We start from the raw sequence: 23,421 nt of genomic DNA on the forward strand, positions 1-23,421 counted from the left end.
TGGAGAGGTGGTGGAATTCAAAATTGTGCAAGGTAGAAAAGGGTTGTAAGCAGCGGAGGTCACTGGGCCTGATGGTGTTCCTGTAAAAGGCAGTATATATGCAAAAAATCGTAGTCATGTTAGACAATGTCTCCATTGTAGGCCGCCCCTACAGTCTCCCTTTCCTAATCCCACCTTTCCCTTTTACCCTAAATCCTATTACCCCCAGTGTATTCCCAATCCATTTTTTCATCCATGGTTTCCCTCACAAAACCATGCCTTTGCCAATTGTTTCCCCAAAAATCCCTTTCCAATGCCGAGTGGGGGATAAAAAGGGGGAGGGAAGAAATGAAACCTCTCCTGCCTCAGTTTCCTCACAAAGCATGCCTGGAGAGTTCTGTCTCCCTTCTGTCAGCCTTAAGATGTTCCAGAGAATCTGTTTGGACATTTAAAGACTCAGGAGGGTGGTTTATTTTGTTTTAAAACTGTTCTTGTTATGTTTATCCAGTTGTTTTCAATGTTACATTTAAATCTCTTTTGTTAAAAATAAACAGGTGAAATGTCGGGGTCCCTTCCCCCCTGCCATGTGGTCCTGGGAGAGGGGCCCTGGGGGGAGACACAGGGTTTCCCTGCCCCTGGTCAGCCTCATTCCCCATTGGTTGGTTTGCGCGGGCAAGGACCCTCCGGTCCTGTGATTGCCTCAGGTCCTGGGCAGATCCCGGGCTGGAGAGAGAAACATCTCTGAAACATCTATCAAGAATCTGTCCATATATATTTCTTTTCCATGGGCCTCATTGTTTGATACATCGTGTTACACTATCCGCACTGTAACAGTACGTGACTTCCCTGTTTGCAGAGTGTAGCAACTGAAGATTTTCTTTCCAGCAAGACTTCTCTGCCTTCAGGGAAATACAGGTCAACACCATCTGCCTGCAGATGTTTCTATATGAAAACTTATTGTGAGTTTTGAATACATGGACACATACCTAAAAACAGATAACAACAGGGGATTTTGTGTGCCCAAACTGAGAGGCCTTTGAAATCCAAGTCCTTTGTGCTACAATTGTTTGGTTTAGCATTTCAGAACTGGAAAATTAATCATGGCACAGGTTATTTGACCCAGCCACATAATTTACCAGACAAACCTGAAGCTTGAGCCTGGGGCCTAAGCATCCTGAACGACGTAAGTGCAAAATGTTCAGTGAATCAAGCAGCAGTATGTACTTGAGATAAAACTTCATTGCCACTAAACTTCTCGATGTGTAGTTCACAACACAGAGAGAAATTAAAGAGTTAAAGAATTTATATTCTAGTGAAGAAAAAACCCCCAAAACACATTCAAGTGACTGACTGCTCGAGTCTTATTCAAGTAGAACTTTTCTTTTTGTTTTCCAATGGAGGTCCCCAGTGATTTTATAATAGATGCAAAACTCTGGGGATAAATGGAAAAAAAAGTTCTGGTAATCTATGTTTGGTTGAGCTATTCCAGATTTACCCTGGTTTAATCAGCAGCAGAATTTGGCCCTGCTTAAGAAAATATAAGAAAGCTTGCATGTTGCAACAAACAGAAATGACAGCAAGTCCAGCCCCACATAGTCTACGGATCTTGGAGTTTTCAACCAGGTCATATGACCTCATGTCAAGCGAAGCATCTGTCGAGAAAATAAGTAAGAGACAAAGTAGGGAATTTAAATTGTGTTTGATTCTGCTTTTACTTACGCTGTAAATCTACTCCAGCCAAAACTCTGACATGTGTGATCTAATACAGGAGAGTATCCTGAAAAAACCTACATGTAACTTTAATAAATGAATAATGCACTTTAACATACTGACAAGACCAAAAAAAAAAAAAAGGGAAATAAAAGTTAACTGGAGTATATGCTAATCTGCACTTTGGAAAATGCTTTCACTGCAAAATATTTCAAGGTCCAAACACTCAGGGCACTGTGAAATGAAAATATTCAATTTTTTTGCTTAGCCTTAGAAATATTTCCTAAATATTTACCTGTGTGATGATTTATGTAACTTCGTCTTTGCTTTATAAGAAAAAATATAATACCATTTACCGATTGGATGGATAACAAAGAAAAAACAACAATTACCCAGAAATCCCTAAGGGTGAGCATAAGCTTTTTTTTAAAGTATTTATTTCATTACAACGTAAGTTGGAGTACATAAAAAGCTTTACCTATATATGCTTCAAAAATGAAACTACTAATACATCAGTTACACATATAATTCACCTGAACTGTGAACAGTGTCTAAAGAATTTGCATTAGTTAATCTGTTGAAAGTGGCAGCATCGACATTGTTATTTCATGATTTCACAAATTTGTCCAGGGTTTATCCACTAAGACTTAAAAGCAAAGCAAGAGACTCCTGCAAAAGGTAGCTTATTAAACACTGTGATGGTTTGAGAAGGATTGCAGGTGCAAAACAGTAAGACTAACAATATAGTTGGTAAAAACTTATCCTGTTTAAGAAATATTTGGAAAAAAACTGTCCCTATAGTCATCACTGTCTCAAGTACCAACTCTGCTTTCCCTCCCCTGCTATTTGTTTCAACCAGATATAAAGTAGGTACTTTTGACTCCGAATTCATCTCTTCCCTTCTATCCCTAACTCCCACTTATTTCCTTTGAGTAACTTATGAAAGTTAGTCTCCAAAATAGCTGTTGTTGTAGTTTAACCCTGGCCAGCGGCTCAGCCCCACTCACTCCTCCCAGTGATTTGGGGGAGAGAATCAGAAGGGGGAAAGTGAGAAAACTCCTGGGTTGAAAAAAACACAGTTTAATAACCAAAGCAAAATCTGCACCAGCAAGCACGGCAGAACAAGGAATTTTTACACTGCTTCCTATGGGCAGGCAGGTGTTCAGCCATCCTCAAGAAAGCAGTGCTCCAGCACACATAGAGATGACTTAGGAAGACACACACCATCACTCCAGATATCCACCCTTCCTTTTTCTTTCCCCAACTTTATATGCTGAGCATGAAAACAAATGGTCTGCATTACCCCTGTGATCAGTTGGGGTCAGCTGTCCCAGATGTGTCCTCTCCAAAGCCTCCTCACTGGTGGGGTAGGGTGAGGAGCAGAAAAGGCTTTGGCTCTGTTTAAACTCTGCTCAGCACAATGAAACCTGTATTATCAGCACTGTTTTCAGCACAAATCCAAAACACAGCCCCATACCAGCTACTGTGAATAAAATTAACTTGACCCCAGCCAAAACCAGCACTCCTGCTGATTCCTAATACCAGTGGGTTCATTCCAGCAGCTCTCAGCACGCAGTAGGCCAGAACAAATGAAGTGTGATTACATATTCTGAGCACACAATTTTACTATGTTTGTGTGTCAACCTCTGCTTTTAGTAGCAGTAATATAAAGTCAGAATAGTTCCAGTAACCTAGTAAATGCATGGAACTAATACAAACTTGCACTACATTATCTCAGGGTAGGAGCTGAGGCAGCAAACAGGCAAAAACATACTTTGCTGCAATAGTACTCGGACTCATACTGGTAATAGCCAAAGAGAGCTGTTCTGTTAATCTAGCACCAAATTGGTGTGCGAAGTAACAGCAGAAAAAAGAGAAATTAATAAAATGCTTTTTTCCTACAACTGTTCAACATTACCACCATTCCCCCTTCTTGTGTTTTCTTAAGTTTCCCAGGAGCACTGCTACTGGGGAAAAAAAAATTCCCAAAGATAGGATTCTGTCTAGATCTGGATTCATTCAAGCAGAAAACACTACATATCAGTCCAGACACAAAGCACCAGCACCACTGCTAAACTTCATGATAATGAAGGTTAACACATCTATGGGGCAGTCAATGGAATACATGCTGTAAATCAGGAAAAGCAATAGCGACTCATCAATAGTGGTAATTGGGATACAGCACTCTGAGAGCCAATCAAACAGCACAGGAGAGGCATGGCTTTCATGTGAGTAATTTATTCTTTTACCACTTTAAATTTTACCAGGTATTTATTTACAAATAAACTTTTTGTGGACAGAATTTACATCAGTGACTGCACAATTTCAGTCATTACTAGGGTATAACTAACATCCTCCCCATGTTGCGTAACAGTGCCGGTTTTGATCAAACAGGGTTAATCTTTTGCAAATTATTTTTTGGACTTAGTTTCAAGTGTAAACAATCTATACACATGCTTTTGCTGCAATTAATTTCTATTTTAAGGAACCAGTTAATAGATAGAAACAGTAAAGTTTCATCTGTTATTAGCACTTCTTTATGTAAGTCAGGATTTAGTTTTAGATTCAATAAAGACTTTAGGCATTTCATTGTTAGGTACTGCAATGCCTCTTTACTAAGGTGGCACCGCTGAGAAGAATCCAAATTACCTGTTTGGCCTCCCAGTACAGTGCATGGAGCACCTCACCTCAGACTGGTAACCCAAAATACAGTGCCTGTCTGCAAAAGCTTTGCAAAGAAAACTTGCCCGATTGTAACAACTTGTACTAAACCTATGCTGAATTACCCATCCAGGAGATGGGGCCTGGAATCTACTCGGAACTCAATGTACAGGAGCCTATGTGTGCTTTTGGAGGATTTGCATGAAGCTCACCCCTGAGAAAGAGCTGCAGAAGGTGGTCCCAGTGTACTTCTCCTGAACAGCCATCGAGATTTGAGAACACACACACACACACACAAAGTGCAAGGCCTCAGTTCAGTCCTTACTCAGCTTAAGGGAATTGAAGCCTGAATTCTCTAGCAGATGACCTTGAAAATAGGAGTAGTCTAGGGAGGAAGCATTATTTCCTGAAAAATAAGGGCAACTGTCTCCTGTGTGTCCCATTAAAATGGGAGGACTGTAAGATTCAGGGGGAAGAAAGACAGCAGGGCAGACTATGTCTCTCTAGCTAGTCTCAGGTCACTCAGTGAGGATGACTACCTTGATGATTTGTGAGACTTTTAGCCAATTAACATACAATGCAAAACACACACATATTTAGAGATCAGGGACTAGCTCCAACAGGTCCTTTAGTCCACTGACAATCAGAGGGTGGGAAATGTGGACTGAATGCTTGCAAGCTAAGAAAGCACACACAGATCTCCATGTTCCCATGCAAATATGGTAGACTCCAGGCTACTCTAGATAAAATGGCTGTTTTAAAAGCAAAACATATGCAAACACAACTTGAGGGTGGCCTGGCCCTTTAGTTTGCACCTAAATTAAACCCTATTACATCAGTGGCTTCTGGATATCCCACTTGGTAGGCAGGTGTGGAACTGCTCAGCAGCTCCACATGTCAAAGAGACAGCTATTGCTAGGTTTAAGTAAAACTGTAGGGTTCTGGAATGACAATTTCAGTCTTTAAATGCCTGAAGACTATCTAAATTCTGGTTTTAGTACCCAAGTTTGTTACAGGTTTTTTGGGGTTTTTTTTGTGAATATATAACTGGGGGAGAAAACAATTCTCAGCAAACCTGCCTCAGGCCTCCCAGGGAGGAAACAGAGGCCACAGAGTAGGAAATTTGGCTAGAAACATGCCTCTGCTGTTAATCATCAGGCTGTAACTATGCAGTGTACAAAGGAAACAGGTTTGATAGACAGCTACTAATGAAGCCCATACTCTGCCCCACTGACACTATGTAAACAGTGAAAGCAGGTAAGCATTTGATTCAACCTTTTTTAAAAATAGGACCTAGCAAAAATACAAACCACTGCAGGTTTGCTGAATGCTTATTACTGTAGAACTTACTTCCAAATGTATTTCTTTATCGTGTACAGCAATAAATATTGGAAGAAAGGATATTGTTCATTCTATCCCAAAAGTTTGTGGATTATTTTCAGATCTTTAATCATGGAAACTTCCTAAAACTAATTTAAAAGCATTTTCATGCATTAGCAGGAATGAAAGTGCTTAATTAATGCTTAATTAATAGGAATGCAAAAGCTGGCTTGATACCTCACTGTATCAAGTGTAAGAACTGTAGAGTAAGAACTATACTACCTAAGTCTTTGAACTATGAAATCATGTTGTATTATTGAAAGATAAAACAGAGTTTCCTTGTGTGTGTGTGTTCCTGGTGACTCTACTATTTCAAAATTTGGCCTAACACTTACATCTCTAGTTTAAGTATGCACCTAAGTGTTGCACTACACAGCTTGAAATACTTTCTGCAGTTAACATAAAAATTATGATGAAAGCAAACATGTAATTTTTCTTTCCTGCTCAAGCTACAACACTGTAATTTAATTTAGAGTCAACATTTCCAAGGATTCTCGTCTGAGAATTAAATCAAATATTCTGTGAAGGATGTTAAATTCCACTGCACCAACCTGTACTGAGGCTAAGATAAATGTCACACTCCGCAGGCCTACAGCTCCTGCCTGGCTGATGCTTTAATTAGCTCACTAGGGAACAGGCTGCTCACTTGGCTACAAACTTCTAGGACTGGACTACTGTTTTCTATAGAATGGCTATCGAGATCAGCTGCGTTAAAACCCTGTGCAACAATGATAAGAGAAAAAAACCCCAAACATTAAAGGCAAGGAAAAAAATATCTATGAAGTTCACTATTCTCTTTTGTAAAGATGGTGTCTCTTAGGACAGAGCCTGCTGCCTTCCTTTGGAACTAGCAATTATGTATAAGAATGCTAAAGTCCTGTTTAACAAAAACATCTTAATAAAACATAAAAAGATCTGCTTTTTTTGATGCAAGGGCCCTATGTCTTTCTAAAATATGAATCTATACTAGAGCTTTGAGTATAAACAATTCTCTTCCACAGTCCATGCCAGTTCCATGCTGAATATACAGCAATGTACCAGCAAAACCACAGGTTCTTTTTTCAGAAAAGGTTTCTCAGTGATTTACCATAAAGCTAAAACATTTGCCTTGCCTATTGATTTTTTTAAATATAAAATGTATAAAATAAATGTATGTGCCCTTTTCAATATAGTCTGTCAGTGTAGACACTCTACGTTTTTCCAGTTCTGAGTAACATGACAAAAAGTATGCTCCAACTTTCCCCAGGCAGGAAGAAGTTTTGTATGGTTTTGCATCATTTGGATGCTGCCCCAAAAACAGCTCTCTTGGGCAGTTTAGAATCACAATGACAGTGTATGCTAGCAGCACGTACTGCAATTAACAAGGACTTATTGATTACAGCAATCATTAGTTCAAAATAAATAAAGCAGTCTCTCAAGAAGTAACATCATGCTAGTGCACAATATAATCAACATGTGTAGCACATTCCTATTTTCCATGTCCCCTTCTGATGGTCTTGAAATACGTGGGAAAGGCCTTTTGTCACAGGTTGGTTTAGGTTAGCCTTCCTTGACCTGCAGTTAAAGAGCATATGAAATACAAAGTTTTTCCCCAACTCTAGTGGCATACATGGTCATGTCAATCGGTTGTAGTCTGAACAGCTTCAGTTCATTTTTGTTATAATTTAAAATCTCTGATCAAAAAAAAGTAATAAAACAATGTCTTTTCATACAGAAACCACTGCCTTTTTCAAATAAAGAACACATCAACATCTCATATCTACTATAAAACGCCACATTTTAAAAAGGTAACTTGACTTTTTCTTTTTTTTTCTTTTTCTTTGCATTCCAAGTAAAACATGTGGCACACATTTGTGTTACTTAAAACATTAAGTTTGGTATCTGTTAAATCATCTGTGGTTGAAATTCCTGGGACCAATACAGTGCCACAGCTTCCCTAAACCATCTATTGCACTAGAAATGAAAGGCTGTGATGGAGATGTTCTTCCTATATTTTTTAAACACAGGAAATAGTTGGTTTAACATAAAAACAAATGCAGCTAAACTATGTTGCCAGCAGTGTTGATCCCTCAGTATCATCCCAGAGGGAAAAAAACACAAATAACAGAAAAGGCTCCAGCCCAGATTGCAACTACGTGAGAAACACAACCAAAATTAACGTCCCATTATGACACTGTTGTCGAGAATATTTTAGAAATCCAGGTGTAAAAAAGTTTTTCTCAGATTGGGGATTGGCACAAACATAATCCAGAGATTATCCTTTATAGCAGCTTTTACTTTTGTGTGCTTGGCTTTTCACACAAAGCACAGCAAATATGAGAAGAGTTACAAATGGGTTACAACCAGCTCAACATCTTGAGAGCAGAGAGGACAAAAGGGGAAGTCCCTTTTCTCAGCAGACACAACAGAATGGGTCCCCTCCGTAGACGGGAGTTTGTGGATCTGCAACCCAGCTGCCCTCTCAGCAAGCCAGAGCCAGGCTGGCCACCTTACAGTGGGAGGGAGCCCTCCTGGTCCCCTGTTTTGTCCAGCCTCTCGGGCAGGGTAAGCACAAAGGGTAGGAGGACACCCTTGGCATCCAAGGGAGCTTTAAGAAGCTCCCCGTCGAAGGTGCCCTTGAGCCCACCATCTGCTTCCACCTCACCGTCCTGGGCTAGGCTGAAGCGAAGGGTGCCGGTCCGGTTGACGCAGTAGATGGTGTTGCCCAAGGGGGCACAGCGGAAGGGCTGGATGGGGCCACCGCTGGGCCGCAGGCTGGCGCACTGGCTCCAGCACTTGGCCACCGTGTTGTACCGGAAAACTTCAACACCACCGCCAGTCCCACCACCTGGGCCCTGCTCCCCACCACGGCCACTGCTCACATCAAAGCGGTAGATGAAGCTCTTGAAGGCCACCATGTCAGCAGAGCGCCGGCGGCTGCTGTTGTAAGGGCACTCCTGCCACTCGTCACGCTTAGGGTCGTATTTGAGTAGACGGTAGAAGAGGGAGCCTCCTGACACATAGATCTCCCCGTTGCAAGTGGTGGCCTCGTGAGCCACAGCAAAGGCACCCTTGGGCAGAGGTGCCACAGGGCTCCAGCGGTCAGCCCGTGGGTCGTACCTTTCCACAGTGAAGAGGCACTCACCCCCCACAGCATAGAGGTAACCATCCAGGGCCAGCAGCTTGAGCTGCGAGCGGGGCTGAGCCAGCGGTCGCACCTGGCTCCAGGTGTCGGTCAGGGGGTTATAGCAGAATACCTTGTCGGAAAGGCGGGCCCTGGGTTCGCTGCCCACCGGCCCTGTCACAATGCCCCCTGCTAGGAAGAGGTAGTTGTGGAGGACGCACATGGCGCAGCCCTTGGCATTGGCCTCCTCGGGCAGGCGTGTCAGCACCCTCCACTCGCCACTGGTCTCTTGGTAGCAGTGAATGAGGGAGCCACTCTCCTCCAGCGACACCACGGAGGAGGGACTCTGTGGCCGACTGCTCTCGCGGCTCTGTGGCCGGCTGCCACCACCCGGCCGCTCGAAGGCGTCGCTGACCTCGGCCACCAGCAAGCAGGGCCGGCCAGCATCCATGCGCCGCTGCAAGATGAGGTCCCGCTCAGTGCCACTGAGGCGGCCGTAAACGCTGGGCTCCCGCAGCACCTCCAGGTAATGGTCACTCATGAAGCGATAGGCAGCCTCCCGCAGCTCCGCCAGCCGCTGCTTCTTGGCCAGGCAGAGGAGCTGGTAGCAGTTGCCGAGGCAGAGCTGGGCGCGCATGGCCTCGGCGGCACAGTGCAGGGCACAGGGCATCTGGAGGACGCGGGCGCCGCTCACCACCTCCGCCAGGTTGTCGTGCCGCACCTCGCCCATGCGGGCCGTGTACACGTAGTCAATGAGCAGCCGCAGCGCCCCGTAGCTCACCCCCTTCACCCGCAGGACGTCCCGTGAGGCGCGGGCACGAAAATAGTCACTCTTGGCCGCCAACACCGACTTGTGCGCCCGAATGCGGCGGCCCGACACCTCGATCACCAGGTCGGGCTCCTCCGGCGGCCGGTCCCGCGGCCCCACCACCTCCTCATCCTCCTCCTCCGGCTGGCAGGCGGCGTTGTTGATCTCCCACTGGCTCTGCACCACCCGGCCGCCGGCCGCGGGCTGCTGCGGCTCGGCAGCGGCGGCGCTGAAGCAGAGGGAGGAGCTGAAGCCGCAGGGGGCGGCCGGCGTGGGCGGCGGCGGCGGCGGGGGAGCGCCGTTCGCGGCCCCGCTCTCCTCCTCCTCCGGGGCCGCGCCGCTGCCCTCCATGGAGCCGCGCTACCTGCGCCGGCGCCGCGCCTGGTCCGTGCGGAGCGCTGCCGGCCGCCGCGGCGCGGCCATCACCTGCGGGACAGACCAACAGAGCTCAGCATCCGCGCCTTCCTCCGCTCCCCCGCGGCTGCTCTCCCCGCCGCTTCTCAGGATTAGTATGCGGGGCCGCCGCTCCCGCAGGCGGGGCTGTCTCTGGTTTCCGGGGCTAAACCTCCCCTTCTCCTTTCCCTGGGGGATCCACCCTGCGGCTCGGCCGCCTCCCGCTGCCCTCGGCTAACTGGGCTAGCTCAGCCCCCGAAAACCTGAGCTCTTCTGGTAGGACCGGGGATCGCCCCGATGAGCACCTCAACAGCCTGAAAAGCAATTCTGGTTTTCCCGTTGCTATGCAAAAATTTTAAGCAGTTTGCAGGCACTCATTCCTTTTCATGACAACTGGTCCCTACACTGCGCTGGGTGATGAGCAAAAACCTCCTTTAACGGCAGATACTTAGGAGTACTATCACAATGCATTCACCTTGTGCAACTATTTCAGTGGAAGGCTGAGGCTGCAGTCTATTCTGGAAGGCGATTCCCCACTAGCCAAGTTTGCCTTTGCATGACCTTCGGGAAGTTTTCTTCGTATCAGTGCTCCTCATATGCATTCCCCCTGTTTAAAAGAAAGTGTAAAAAGATAATTATTTTAAAAATCGATATAGCCTCTGTTTAGTCAGAAGTTTAAGAGTAATAAAGTTATGTTTCTTTTAATAATGTATCTAGAGTATCTTGACACCCTGAGTATGCTAATAATTCTAATTGTTTACAAAACACACGGAAGTATTTTTTCTGTTCTTGGGACAAGAGCAATCTCACATTTGTGCAGCAGCATATGTAGCTGTAATGCATTAGCAAGGCATAAATCAGACTTCATAAAGATTGCTTCATGTCTTTATTCAAAGATTTATAGCTTCTGTCAATAATAAGTAGAAGCGAGGGGAAAAAATCACAACAGATAATTAGAACTTGAAGTCTCTTGTGGGAAAAGTCAGGATACAGGGAGGGCATGGCTGTAAGTAAGTTAGTCCCTGTCAGCACAATCACCACCCAGTTCTACCTTCATTTCACAAACACAGTTCTTAGAATTTAATGAAGTGCCATTTGTTCGCCTCATGTTTGTTTATGAATTTTCCAGACTTGGTTAAAGTTTTGATGAGTGATGCATAAAAATTTTCCAAATGTACTTAATATAATTTAATAAGTATCTGCAGCCCTGATTCTATTTTTAAGGAGGTTATTAATTTCCATTTAAATCCCCTTTGTCAGTTTTTTCACAGTCCTCAAGGAACACTCATTTCTATGTAAAATATGCATTGTGGCTTCCTTTCAGCAGACATGATTCATTTACCCTGTTAAATTAGCATTAGGGAGATCTAACTTTTTAATATATTTTTTTTACTGAAAGCATCACTGCAAAGTGACATTGTCTGGAAACCCCTGACACAGACAGGAAATCTTGAAGCCCATACCTGTAACGCAAACTTTATTTAAATGATAATATCAGTCTTCCCTCATGGCTTTTTATTTTGTGCACTTGCCTGGTGAAGGGCTTTTTACTACATTTGATCACATTCATTTAGACTGAATCAATGCTGAGGTTTGATTTCTGGGTATTGGAGACTTTCAGACTGTAACAGCAGCATTTTAAAAGTGGGCACTTCCAGCTGAAAACTTAGAAAAGCTGAAAGAAGGTTTGGAGGACTTTGTCAACAACACCAATGACCACAACAGCAATCTCAGCATCTCTGTCTAGCTGAAAACAAAATACAAGAATTATACAAAGATGAAGCTGAAAAAACAATTCAGAGAGGTTGTGGAACCTTTCCATTATTGAGCAACATGACTGATCTGAGTTAAAAGGTCATGGATTTAGTATGAAACAGGAAGATGCTGAAAGGGCCTGATGGAAATACAATACTGAACTCCTTCTCTGTTCTTATCTACAGTGATCAAAGAGTTGTACTGCAGTTCTGGCAACAAAGAACATTAAAGAAGTACAGATTGCAGAAGATACTTGATAGCTGTGATGATTCAGAGGAATCTGACCACCCAATGATCTCATCTGGCTTAAAACAAACTTATTTTAGCATTTTTTTTCAAAACTCACAAACAGGATAGGTACTGGAAAAGGAAGCAAGCTACTGAGAGTACATGGTACCTATGGACTGAAGTCACCTTTTATACTGGGGACTTTTAAGTCAGAAGCTGAATGACTTGGTCTGAAAATGTTTTCATTATCATGGGCTTGGTCTAGGGATGATGTAATGTTAATGGACAGAGGAGCTGCCAACAAACATGAACTGTATTTACAGACTTGGCAATGACACACAATATCCTGAATGTGTGGCCCCAACCTCAAATGCTGTGAGACATTGCTCAAGTAACAGCATAGATAAGAAGGCACAGTTTTTCTGACAGAGAAACTGTAGTGAAGAGCTGCAGGTAAAGTTTCCTGGCATTGCATTCATCTGGCTGTCCTTCTGATAAAATCCAATTAAATGCTTGTATTGAATTGTTCTCTCTTTATTTTTTTTGTGCAGTGCCAACAGCCTTTGATCCAAACCACCTCCTCTAACAAGACCCACTTTCTCCGGGGAATATGTGCATGTGGGAGCAATTGGGTTACTGCTCTCCAGTTCACAAATGGAAACAGCTCTGACTCAAGTCTCGTAAGTAAAAGCAGTGCTTCCCCTATCATAAGCAACTCTAATTTACATACATAATTATCCTCCCCAGGAGACTTACCAATTCAGAAATGACAGAATGCCATTCTGCTCCAGTTTAGTCCAGAAAAAATGCTCTTGTAAAAACTTGGACTGCCAAAATTTACTTCAGCTGAGAAGTCCCTTGGGATAGGGGCGTCATCTGATTGAGATGATCAAGGCCCCCAAAGAGGCAGGATCATCAAAAGAGAGAAAACATCCCTTATATTTATTTTAAAAACTAAACAATGACTTAAAAGGAGAACTGGCTAGGGTGAAATGTAGGCAGTCAAGTGTAGAGTGGTTTGCATACTTATAAAAAAGATCTGTTATACTCCTGCTCATTGAGGAGACTGGTGAAATTTGGAGGGAAAAAGTGTTCTCTTTGTAGATGGGGAAAACATCTGGAGCATAAAGATGCCATTTCTCTGAAAGGGCCTGCACTGCTTGGATCCTACTACAGATTTAAACTCTAACCACTTGATTAACCTCCTGTTTGTAAGAAAAAAGTACAATTGTCTTTCAATGTACCACCTCAAGAAAAACAGCAGGAAGAAAATTCTTTTTCTCTCCCTTTTTTAAAGTTAGGTACGATACAATCCTAGTGTCTTGCCCTGACTGCTGGATATATATATGGCTTTTATAGTATTGCCTTCACACTCAAGTGTGGATGCAAATTTTGACCTCTCAAGGTGCTGTAATTGTCTCACACCATGTAATAGAGGTATGAATGTTTTTAATCTCATTACTACAACATTTTCTTACAACCACAAAGAAAAATAAACATTTAAAAATTGCAGCTTATGACTCCAGACCACACAAGAAACATGTGGACAGCAGTTCCTCATCAGAAACTCAGAGGAAGAAAAGGCTGTGTATGTCTGGGCACGGAGGAAGAGAGAGAGGAAGTAAGTCATAATAAAAATATTATCAAAAGCCTGATTAAATCGATATTATAGCTAACAAATCCAAACTAAAAATATGCAAGTTCTAAACAGTCATCATGACCAGAGAAAAGGTTTCCTAACACTGATATCCATAGAGACAAACATTCTCTAAAAAGGAAACTATCTTTTTGAGTTCTTTCCAGTTTAGATTCTTCAGAAATAGTTAGGGAGGAGTAGTGTCCCTCAGGAGTTCCCACAGCAAAAAGGAAGTAACACTCCTACAAAAACAAACTCTAGCAAAGATTAAGTGCAAGTTCTCTCCAATATCCCTTAAAGAAAGTCTAACCAAAAAAAAAAAAAAAAAAGAACAGTAAAAAAGAAGTTTTGAGTGATTACAATACCTTTGAGAAAAACTCCAGGGCTGATGTGGTGTCTTTTTCACTAATGCATGACAGATCAGGAGATAAGTATGGCATGGCAACTTTTTAAGCAGAATTGCTGCTAATTCTAGACATGGGCTCACAGCTACACTTACAGATATGAGAGCATGTGGTCATGTCTGTGATAAACTGAAGTTTATCCAGTCTTGAGCCAGCTCCCAAGAAAAATACCTAGCATAGGCACCCTCTAACAGCCACAGTTCACGGCTTTGGAGAAAAGGTGGCTTGTGCTAGTAGCAACTAGCTAGTTGCTGGAGAACTAGTACAGCAAGCCTTCATCAGCCTGAGAAATGCAGAGCTGACACTTCTTCAGGGCTTGTTATGTTTGCTCTGTGACTTGATGAGTGTGCACAAGTGTAAGTACATGAAAATTCTGCATGCTGAAGGCTTTCTTAGGCTGGTGAAGAAACCCTAAACAAACCAAGTGTAAGTGTAAACAAAGCAACAGATTTACACTATTGAGGGGGGAAAAAAAGACTGCTAGAGCATATTGTGGATAATTAAGGTTTACATTAATTGAAGGATGGGCTCAGTGAATGCAAGGGTTAATAAAATTTGACAGGAGACTAGTAGATTTAGAAATCCTTTCTGACCTTAAATTCTGGAAGTTGCCATACACCAGGAGCACTTACTTGAAGCAAAGCATCAGCTTGTGATGATTAAAAGCCTCATTTAAGCATTAGTGTGTAATGTACTGTAATGTGGTAATGTTGACTGCAGAAATGCTTTTCAGTATTAAACTGAATTGTCAACTGTATTGTCAACAAATTGCAAACATATTCAAAGTCCCTATGAACACTTTGGCAATGTTGGTACTAATACAGAAGGAGAATATCCACTGAGAAGCCAAGTCAAGCAAACCAGCAAAATAGTTTAGACAGAATTTTGAAAATCAAAGTAGAGTCAGGCTTGGTTTTGCATTCCAGAAGAGCACTTGATCTCCATAAATGTACTGCACTCTTCCAACACACCTGCTCTGTATTGCATTTAACACAGAAGATGGAGCAACTTGTTTGGAGGAAATTAAATTCCTGCTTTAAGATAAAACTGGATTTTGCTTTTTATATCATTATGGAAACCACATACAGATTAAAGAGCCAAAATAACCAGAAATCTGCCAAAATATGTCACCATAGTGCTTGCGAAAGACCTAATGTGAGAGGTAACAACAGACTTCAAAGGGAAGCAAACAGTCCCATTTTTCTGAGACTTATGCCTAGGAAAAAAAAGTAAAATTTCTAGAGAAGGCAATAAGGAAAACTTTTTTTTCCCCAGACGAACTCTGGATCTGGTACTTAAGAGAAAAAAAAGCCCCACTTTTAGAAACTGAACAGTTTCACTGATTTATTGACAAATTAAGTAAGTGATGCTTACAAAGGCAGAGGTCCTTTAGATACATGGTGAATGGCATCCTTCTCATTTTTGGAGATCATATATGGTTTCTTTGCCCACGTACTTCTTAAAACTTCAGGTTTGCAGTCATTCTAGCTGCAACTAAAAATTACACTACAGGTAGGTTTGATTTCAAGAATAATTCCAGGTTCCTGCAGACATTGTCTCTACACAGACTTTGGACGGGATTCAGGTATGGAGAGACCTGCCACAGTGTTAAACATGGCAAAGGCTGACTTTGAGGGCAGGTTTATCTGGCAGTTGGCAATGCAGCAAAGATGTAAGACCTACGACAACCAGATCAGATAGCAGAGCAAAACCTCCAGTATGACAGCCCTAATCTGAAAGGAGGAAAGGAATCAGCTTGCACGGACATGGCAGAAATGCTGCTGGTACACTTTGCTGTTGGGCCTATAACTGTGACCTACTAGGTTACTCACAGGAGTCTGACTTCTTGTATTTATTTCATGAAAATCAGGCCAAGGTGGATACACATAGGGCCATATTCCCACACAGAACTGATCAGGGGGTGGGATGCACCCCCCAGTTCTCCTGCAAGGGGAGAGACTGATGCTGTGTGTCTGAGCTGTACAGAACTGCTGATCTACCTGTAACCAGCTCCTGGAATGGAATCTGGAACATACACACAGGTTCTGTACACATATGCAATGGGTGGGTACAATTAGATGCCAACTGATTTGGAGCCTCAAAAATCAGCGCATGAGAGCTACCTAGGGCTAGCCAGTAGAAAAATATCAAAGGGGATGAAGTACTTAGCTTGTGCAATCAGGGGAGTTTAGTTCTTGCTTTGGGTGCCTTAACCCAGAATCCTCTTCAAAATAAACCTAAATTTCTTTAAAATATAGCAGTACTGACTCTTGCTGCTACTTTGCCTTTCTGTACATTAATTAGAGTTCGACCAAGCCCCACGGGAAACTTGTCACTGCCCCTTTGCCTGACAAGATTAAAACCCCAAGTGCCCAAACCATCAAGTCCATGAAAGAAGGATTACTCTCCTTCAGACTAAACCAGTATTACTTTTCACAGAAACAATAAAAAAGTGTTTCTGAGGGTGAGGAAGAAGAATCCTGGGTTCTGTTCTCTGATAAAAGGGAAGTTTCTATACTTCTTCCCATTGCCTTTAGTGGGTTAGGGCTCAGCTATATTGTCTGGAGATCTAAGCCATTCTGACTTGTGCTAGGATTGAAAAACACTATTGCTGATCTCAAAGCAGAAATGCATGCTGCAGCCATAGGTATTTTTGTGGCAAGCCTTTACTATCAGGAGTAGCTGTAGGCTGTCAGCCCAGATTTCACCAAACAATGGGAATGCTTTTAGTAGCAGTGATGCAACTGAAGGCTTAACAAAATATGAAACTACTTTATGTAACCATTGGAACTGAACAGGGAAAGAAGAGAAAATTGAATGTAATGCAGGCTGTTTACATTAGTACAATCTAACATTTCCTGACCATTCTGAGACAGAAATAAAATAGGTTTCTACTAAAATACTTTTATTTTCATGGCCTGACACTTTCTGCCTTGGATGCATAGCATTTTTTACTATAATGTGAATTTCATATGCTGAGCCTGGGTGTTCAGGCAAAGCTTTTCTGGCTGCACTGATTTCTCTGACTAAGCTCAACTTTTACATCAAGAATTTAGGGCAATTCAGTATCTCCCACTATAATGCTTTTTCCATTGAACAAGGCAGACAGGTGTCTAAATTTAAGGGACAGAAAAGATTGCCTGGTTATCAAATCTTATTCCTGCAAGAACAGGCCAAAGAATTTTACTTCTGTACCAAGCTAATAACTTCTGGATGAATTAGGTCAAAATGTTGCTCTGCTCAGATCATTCACCTCACATCTATTCAGTTTCTCTGTTTTGGCCAATGGCCTTGGTTGAAAAGCAGGTGTCAGATAGAGATCATCCTGAATACCATGAAGAAATGTACATGCTGCTTTCACTTTGGAATTCTCTTTCCTCAAAATGATCCATGCTCTTTTCTGAAGAGACATACAGACTGGCAACACAACCATGAAGGGTGATGATGATCACAGGACTGTCCACCTGCTTTTGGACTTTCTGACACAGAGTAGAAGTAAAGACTGTAGTATGTCTGACTAATCTATGATTCAAACTTGTCATTTTCAAGTGCTACAGAATAAAGGGTTGTTAATGCATGCAGTTAAATATGCATCATGTTCAACAGTCACAGTGTTATCCTTGCATTTATTAGTCTGCAATCTGGACAAAGCTGTACAGTCAGGACCCGGAGTGAGAAGTAAGACTTTTTCATCAGAATGCAAGGCAGAGACTTTTGGTTTTATGGTTATGATTTGGGAGGTGTGAGAAGAAGCTCAGATTCAGGGGTCCTGGTTAGTGGTTCTGACCTCAAAGCAGATACTGAGGCTTTTCAGCCACTGTCCTGTGAAAAGCTGCCTGATTTTGGGGGTACAATCCAAGTATTTATTTCCTGTAAGGCTGCAAAATGTCTTGGCAGAAATACTGTCCAGGTGTTAGACTAACAGATTCTTTCAACTCTGTTGTCTGTCTTAAAGCTCTTCTATCACAGAGAATGAGTGGTATAGACCTCATCCTGAATGCAAAGCAGCAGTGAATTTACCACATGAATGCACATCAACAGCCTTTGCCCTCATTCTTCTATATCAAAATGTAGAATTTCTTGGGACACATGGCACTAACTCCAAAGCTCACACTACAATACACTCAAATGACATTTACTTTTACTGTTTCTGCATCTACTGTGGAAACCAAACTTCAAAGCTCTATTATCAATTGATATTGAAGAAGTATGTTTGTGTACTGCTCACTTCCATGACTTTGAAGAGAGTCAGGCTTGTGATAGTAGCCTGCAACTAGAAACTGCCACCTAAGTTTCACAGAGAATTTTGATAAAGCCAGACATCACTTTAAATCCCAACCCCACTGCAGTCAAGAAAAATTCCCATTAACTTCATGAGCATCTGGATTTCTTACACTGTTGTACTGGGTTTGTATGGCAAGGTTTTGGCAGCGGGAGGGCTGCAGGGGTGGCTTCTGTGGGAAGCTGCCAGAAGCCTCCTCATGTCTGATAGAGCCAGTGCCAGCCGGCTCCAGGAGAGACCCTCTACTGGCCAAGGCCAAGCCCATCAGTGATACTAGTAGTGCCTCTGGGATGACAGAGTTAAGAAGAGGAAAAAGTTACTGCAGAGGAGCAAATTGCAGCCAAAGACAGGAGTGAGGATATGTGAAAGAAAACAACTCTGCAGACACCAAGGTCAGTGCAGGAGAGGGAGGAGGTGCACCATGTGCTGGAGCAGATTCCCCTGCAGCCCGTGGTGCAGCCCATGGTGAGGCAGCTGTGCCCCTGCAGCCCATGGAGGTTAGTGATGGAGCAGAGGTCCACCTGAAGCCTGTGGAGGATCCCACACTGGAACAGGTGGATGCTGTGGATGCCGTGAACCTGTGGGAAGCCCACACTGGAGCAGATTTGCTGGCAGAACTTGTGACCCCACAGAGGACCCATGCTGGAGCAGTCTGTTCCTGAAGGACTGTGCCCAGTGGGAGGGACACATGCTGAAGCAGTTTGTGAAAAACAGCAGCCCATGGGAAGGACTTATGCTGGAGAATTTTGTGGAGAACTTTCTCCCATGAGAGAGACCCCTTGCTGGAGCAGGAGAAGATTGTGAGGAAGAAGGAGCAGCAGAGACAACATGTGATGAACTGACCGCAATACCCGCTCCCTGTCCCCCTGTAACACTGGGGGAGTGGGAATCATAAAGAATTCAGGTGTAAACTTAAGCCTTGGAAAAAGAGAAGTATGGTGGGAAGATGATTTTAAGATTTGGGTTTATTTCTCATTATCCTGCTCTGATTTCCCTAAGTCGACTCTGTTTTGCTCATAACAGTAAGTGGCAAGTGATAGCTCACTGTTCTTATCTTGACCAACGAGGCTTACATTTTATTTTCTCTCCCCTGTCCAGCTGAGGAGTAATAGAGCAGCTTTGGTGGGGACAAGGCATCCAGCCAGGGTTAATCCACCACAACTGTACAGACAAATGTCTACAGTACCTGTTTTTTGAACTAAAGCAATGCAGGGAGTTGCAATAAAAGGAGAGATGAAAGAAAGCTACAGGATAAGAGAAAAACTCTCCCATGAACAGATTTGTCTTTGACTGAAGGAATCAGAACATTTGTTGTTCACATGCCACTCCCATAGCAAAGGGTTGGCTTTTAGTTCTTACTGTCTAACACCTAAAATACAGGTTTCAGAAATAATAGTCCATCTCCAGAGCTTAGGGCCTGTTTTTTCAATCTACTTACAAGAGAGGGGGAAAGAGAAAATAGCAGAACTGCTTCCAAGAAAAAAAAACACACTATTTTATAACTCTGACAGGTTGATAGTTTGAAATGATTCAGAAGTCCAGGAGTCTTCCAGCAATTAGAGATCCAAAGCTGAGATGCAAAACTTATCTAGCTCCTTAAGTACTCCTGGAGTAATCAGTGTCCAGAAAAACAACAAACAGCTTGTGCTAATCTATGAATGCGTAAATGTAAAATAACTTCAGTTAATGCAAATCATGTTGTGACAGACAACATAACAGCATGGGAGCTGCCTGACCAACCTATGTTGATTTGTATAGAAAGACTGCAGCTTCTGGCATGTTTCCAAGTGAGTTAAAAAAGGCTGTCAACCTGTCTGTTTCAGCCAGAGGCACAGCAATGGCAGCTTGTGAAACATCACACCTGAAAAGCATTTATGTGACACATCTTTCTTCTCCCTCTGACACACGGTGCAAAACCTGTAGAACCTCTGGACTTTTTCTCCAGCTTGTTTTGCATTAAATAAACTGACTTAGCCAATCATTAATTCCTGCCATCCTTGCTGATGCAGTATAAGAAAGAAACTGGGAAGTACCAAATGTGTAGCAAAAAAATCCAGCCAACTCTTTTTGCATTAACACTCAATCCCCCATATACAATACTGACCCAGTCTTGTAATCCTTCTAAAGCCAAAACTGCCAGTTAGCATCTAAGGAGCATTTTAGGATGAAGAAAAGGGTACAGCATTGCCAGCCAATTGGTCCTGATCCTGCAGAGAGTTACACACAGATTTAAACACTCTGTTCACAGGACTAACACCACTCGTAATGCCAACATCTGCAGTGTAAACTGAGTGCTTGCTTAATTAACTGCAGGAGGAAGGCAAAATCTCTATCCATTCACTGTGTTGTCACATGGTGAAGAGTTCTGGCACAGGGATTTGGGCAGGAATGTATGGCCCTGGCTAGGGAAAGAGCAGGGTCTCTTCCTGCTCAGTGACAGCTCAGTCACACATCAGGTTAAACTGGCTGTCAAATTTTGAACTGCTATAAAGTAATTCTTCTTCAATGAAAGGAACTAATCATGCCTGCTCACTGACAAAACAACACTGAGACCAAACATGAAGCAGAAACAATAGATGATGACAATATCACTGAAAAATAAAACACCAGACATAAAAATATCATGTCCTGAGAAGGCTAATAAGATAAAATACAATGAAAATGAGCTTATTTTTAAAATGGGTATTTTCAAGGATGTGAAGTGGTATAAAATTACTTCTCTGCTTCTGTTCAGAGGAAAGAAACAGGCTCCCAACTGCAATGCTGTACAATGTCAGTAGGGATAAAGAGAAAAATCCCTGCAAAATCCACAAAGGATCTCACCAAGAAAAAAAAAGTATCTTAAAAAAGTTTCATTCTACTTTAAAAGAAATTTAAGTATTTCCTTTCATGTTTATTATATCCTCCTTTAGCTGTCAGCTGCCCGTAATATCCTCTTGCAACAGGATACTACAGGATGCTGAAACCCCTGGTAAGTAGGATCTGGATGCAGTCATCTAACCACATCATCATCTCTACGGTAACCTAGGCCAGCTCTAAATGCTATAATCCTGTTTTACTACAGTAAAGCCAGTTAATGGCTTTCATTGAATGTTCCTGCTAAATAATGGTGCTCTAATATTTATTGACATTTCAAGTCTGTCCATCTCTTTGGACTATTTGTTATATTGAAAAGTGATGTGAGCACAGCATTTGTAAAAGAAAGGAAACTATTACAGATTTCGGTCTTTTGATATTATCAAGGTGCAGTCCTGCAAACTCCAGCTTCTAAGTGGCACCACTGACTTCAGTGGCACCACTGCCAGGAGTCCTGCAGAGCAGAGAGGAGCTGGGGCAGGCAAGGGACCAGTCCTTGACTCTTGGCAGGTTCTCATCAGACAGTGCCATTAGCAGTGGATTGCTGGTGGATGACCAGAGGATCCCATTGGCATGCACTGGATGTCCTAATTAAAGAGTGAATAAATGCTGTGTGATGGGCCCTGGGAAGAGGAGAATGCAGAACAAATAGGATGGGCCAGACAGTTAAACTGGGGAGGAAATATTGCTTTGTCAATACTAGTGACAATTTAATTATTATTTTCCACAAACATTCCACTTAATTCCTTTTTGGGAGACAGATGGTTAAGTCCCTGAAAAACAGAGGAGCCCTTTTGCTTCTCAGATCATACAGAAGGATTGTTCTATTTTATTGCTATTCTATTTTTTATTGCCCTACTTTTTCTCCTAGCTTTTTGCTCTAGTTTTCTGTTGTTCAGTTTAATTTTTGTGGAAAAGCTTTACAGAATATTATTATTTCTAGATGGTTTTATTTTTTCTTGATGGGTGAAAAAAGTTTGCTATAGGATTTAATACTATCATTTTCTGTGCCACGTGTAAGTTTGGGTTCAGGAGTCTGCTTTTTGTTGCTTTAAAGCACCAGACATAAAAACCTACCTAATGAAACTAAGTGCAAGTTTTTTTGAGGCATCTTCCACCCTGCAAAATCCTGCACGAGTACGTACACCCAGGGCTTGCGTGTGCTTTTAGAAGGATGGGGTAGCACGCCATGAAGAATTTATAGCGGGAAGTAATCTCCTGCTATTACACATCCCTAAATATTAGTGTAAAGAGTCATTTAGATTTTTAATAGGTCAGCAAGGAAAAAAAAAAACAAAAACGCAGGCATCAGGGTTGGCTCCTCTGCGACATATGGAGAATGGACAGAGGGATAGATATGCCCGGCCTCCCCGCTGCCCAGGGTAGGTGGATTAAGGGGGCAGAGGAAAGAGAAAAAAAGCACGATTAAACCTGACAGTGCTCCAGCAACCCCCCTCACACACACACGGCTACCGTGGCTCCACGTCGCCGTTCTTACCGCAGATATCGGCAGACACCGGCACCAGCCCTCCCCGGCAGCTCCCGAGCCCGGCCCCGCTCCCGTCCCGCTGCCTCCCCGCTCACCTTTCGGCGGCGGCCGACGAGCCCCGCGCCGCTCCGGGGCAGCTCCAGCAGCGCAGCGACCCCGGCGCCTCGGCCAGGCAGCGGGAGCCGGCGGGGGAGGAGGCCGGGAAGGTGGGTGGGAGCGGCGGTGCGGTGCCAGGCGAGGCAAATGGCTGAAGCGCAGGGGCCGGGCTGGCGGAGGGGCCGGGCGGGCGCGGGGCCGCGCTCAGCCCCTTTGTTCGCCTGGCAGGCGGAGGGAGGAGCGGGCACGGACCTGTTGCTGCTGGCGGCGGCTCCCGGCGAGGGCAGCGGCCGAGCCGGCAGAGCCGCGGGGCGCCCGCGCTGCCCCGTGGGGCTGAGGCGGGGCGGGCGGCGGAGCGGCCCCACCTGCCCGCGCTGAGGAGAAACTCCCCCCATGCGGCGCCGGGCGGGGAGCGCCGGGTCCTGCCTCACCTCCGGGCGGGGCCGGGCAGCCGTGCCGGGGGTAAGCGGGGCGGCGGCGGCGCAGGCAGGGCCGGCGGCTGTGCCGGGGGCTGTGCCGCAGGAGCCGCAGCAGCCGCAGCGCCCCGGCGGGAGCCCCGAGTGCCCGCGGCCCCCGGCCCCGCCCGCCCGCCAGCCCCGGCCTCTCGCTGCGGGAGGCGGCGGGGAGGCTGCCCAGACAGA

At 43.8% G+C, this 23,421-nt stretch overlaps 1 protein-coding gene across 2 annotated transcripts; it reads right to left on the reverse strand.

The window, feature by feature from the left end:
• Positions 1–1,338: 1,338 nt before the first annotated feature.
• On the reverse strand, positions 1,339–23,138 carry KBTBD11 (kelch repeat and BTB domain containing 11). Of its 2 annotated transcripts, none has more exons than XM_069011489.1 (3): positions 23,033–23,138; positions 10,510–10,641; positions 1,339–10,067 (listed from the first exon to the last, which is right to left on the reverse strand). In XM_069011489.1, the coding sequence occupies exon 3, from the start codon at positions 9,990–9,992 to the stop codon at positions 8,220–8,222; it is 1,773 nt and encodes a 590-aa protein (XP_068867590.1). In that variant the 5' UTR covers positions 9,993–10,067; positions 10,510–10,641; positions 23,033–23,138; the 3' UTR covers positions 1,339–8,219. The 2 variants fall into 2 exon arrangements, with proteins under 2 accessions (XP_068867590.1, XP_068867589.1); XM_069011488.1 differs by lacking the exon at positions 23,033–23,138 and adding an exon at positions 22,780–22,882.
• Between the last annotated feature and the right edge of the window lie 283 nt (positions 23,139–23,421).

The sequence above is a fragment of the Aphelocoma coerulescens genome, chromosome 3 (assembly GCF_041296385.1).
Source record: "Aphelocoma coerulescens isolate FSJ_1873_10779 chromosome 3, UR_Acoe_1.0, whole genome shotgun sequence".
NCBI classification, from domain to species: domain Eukaryota; kingdom Metazoa; phylum Chordata; class Aves; order Passeriformes; family Corvidae; genus Aphelocoma; species Aphelocoma coerulescens.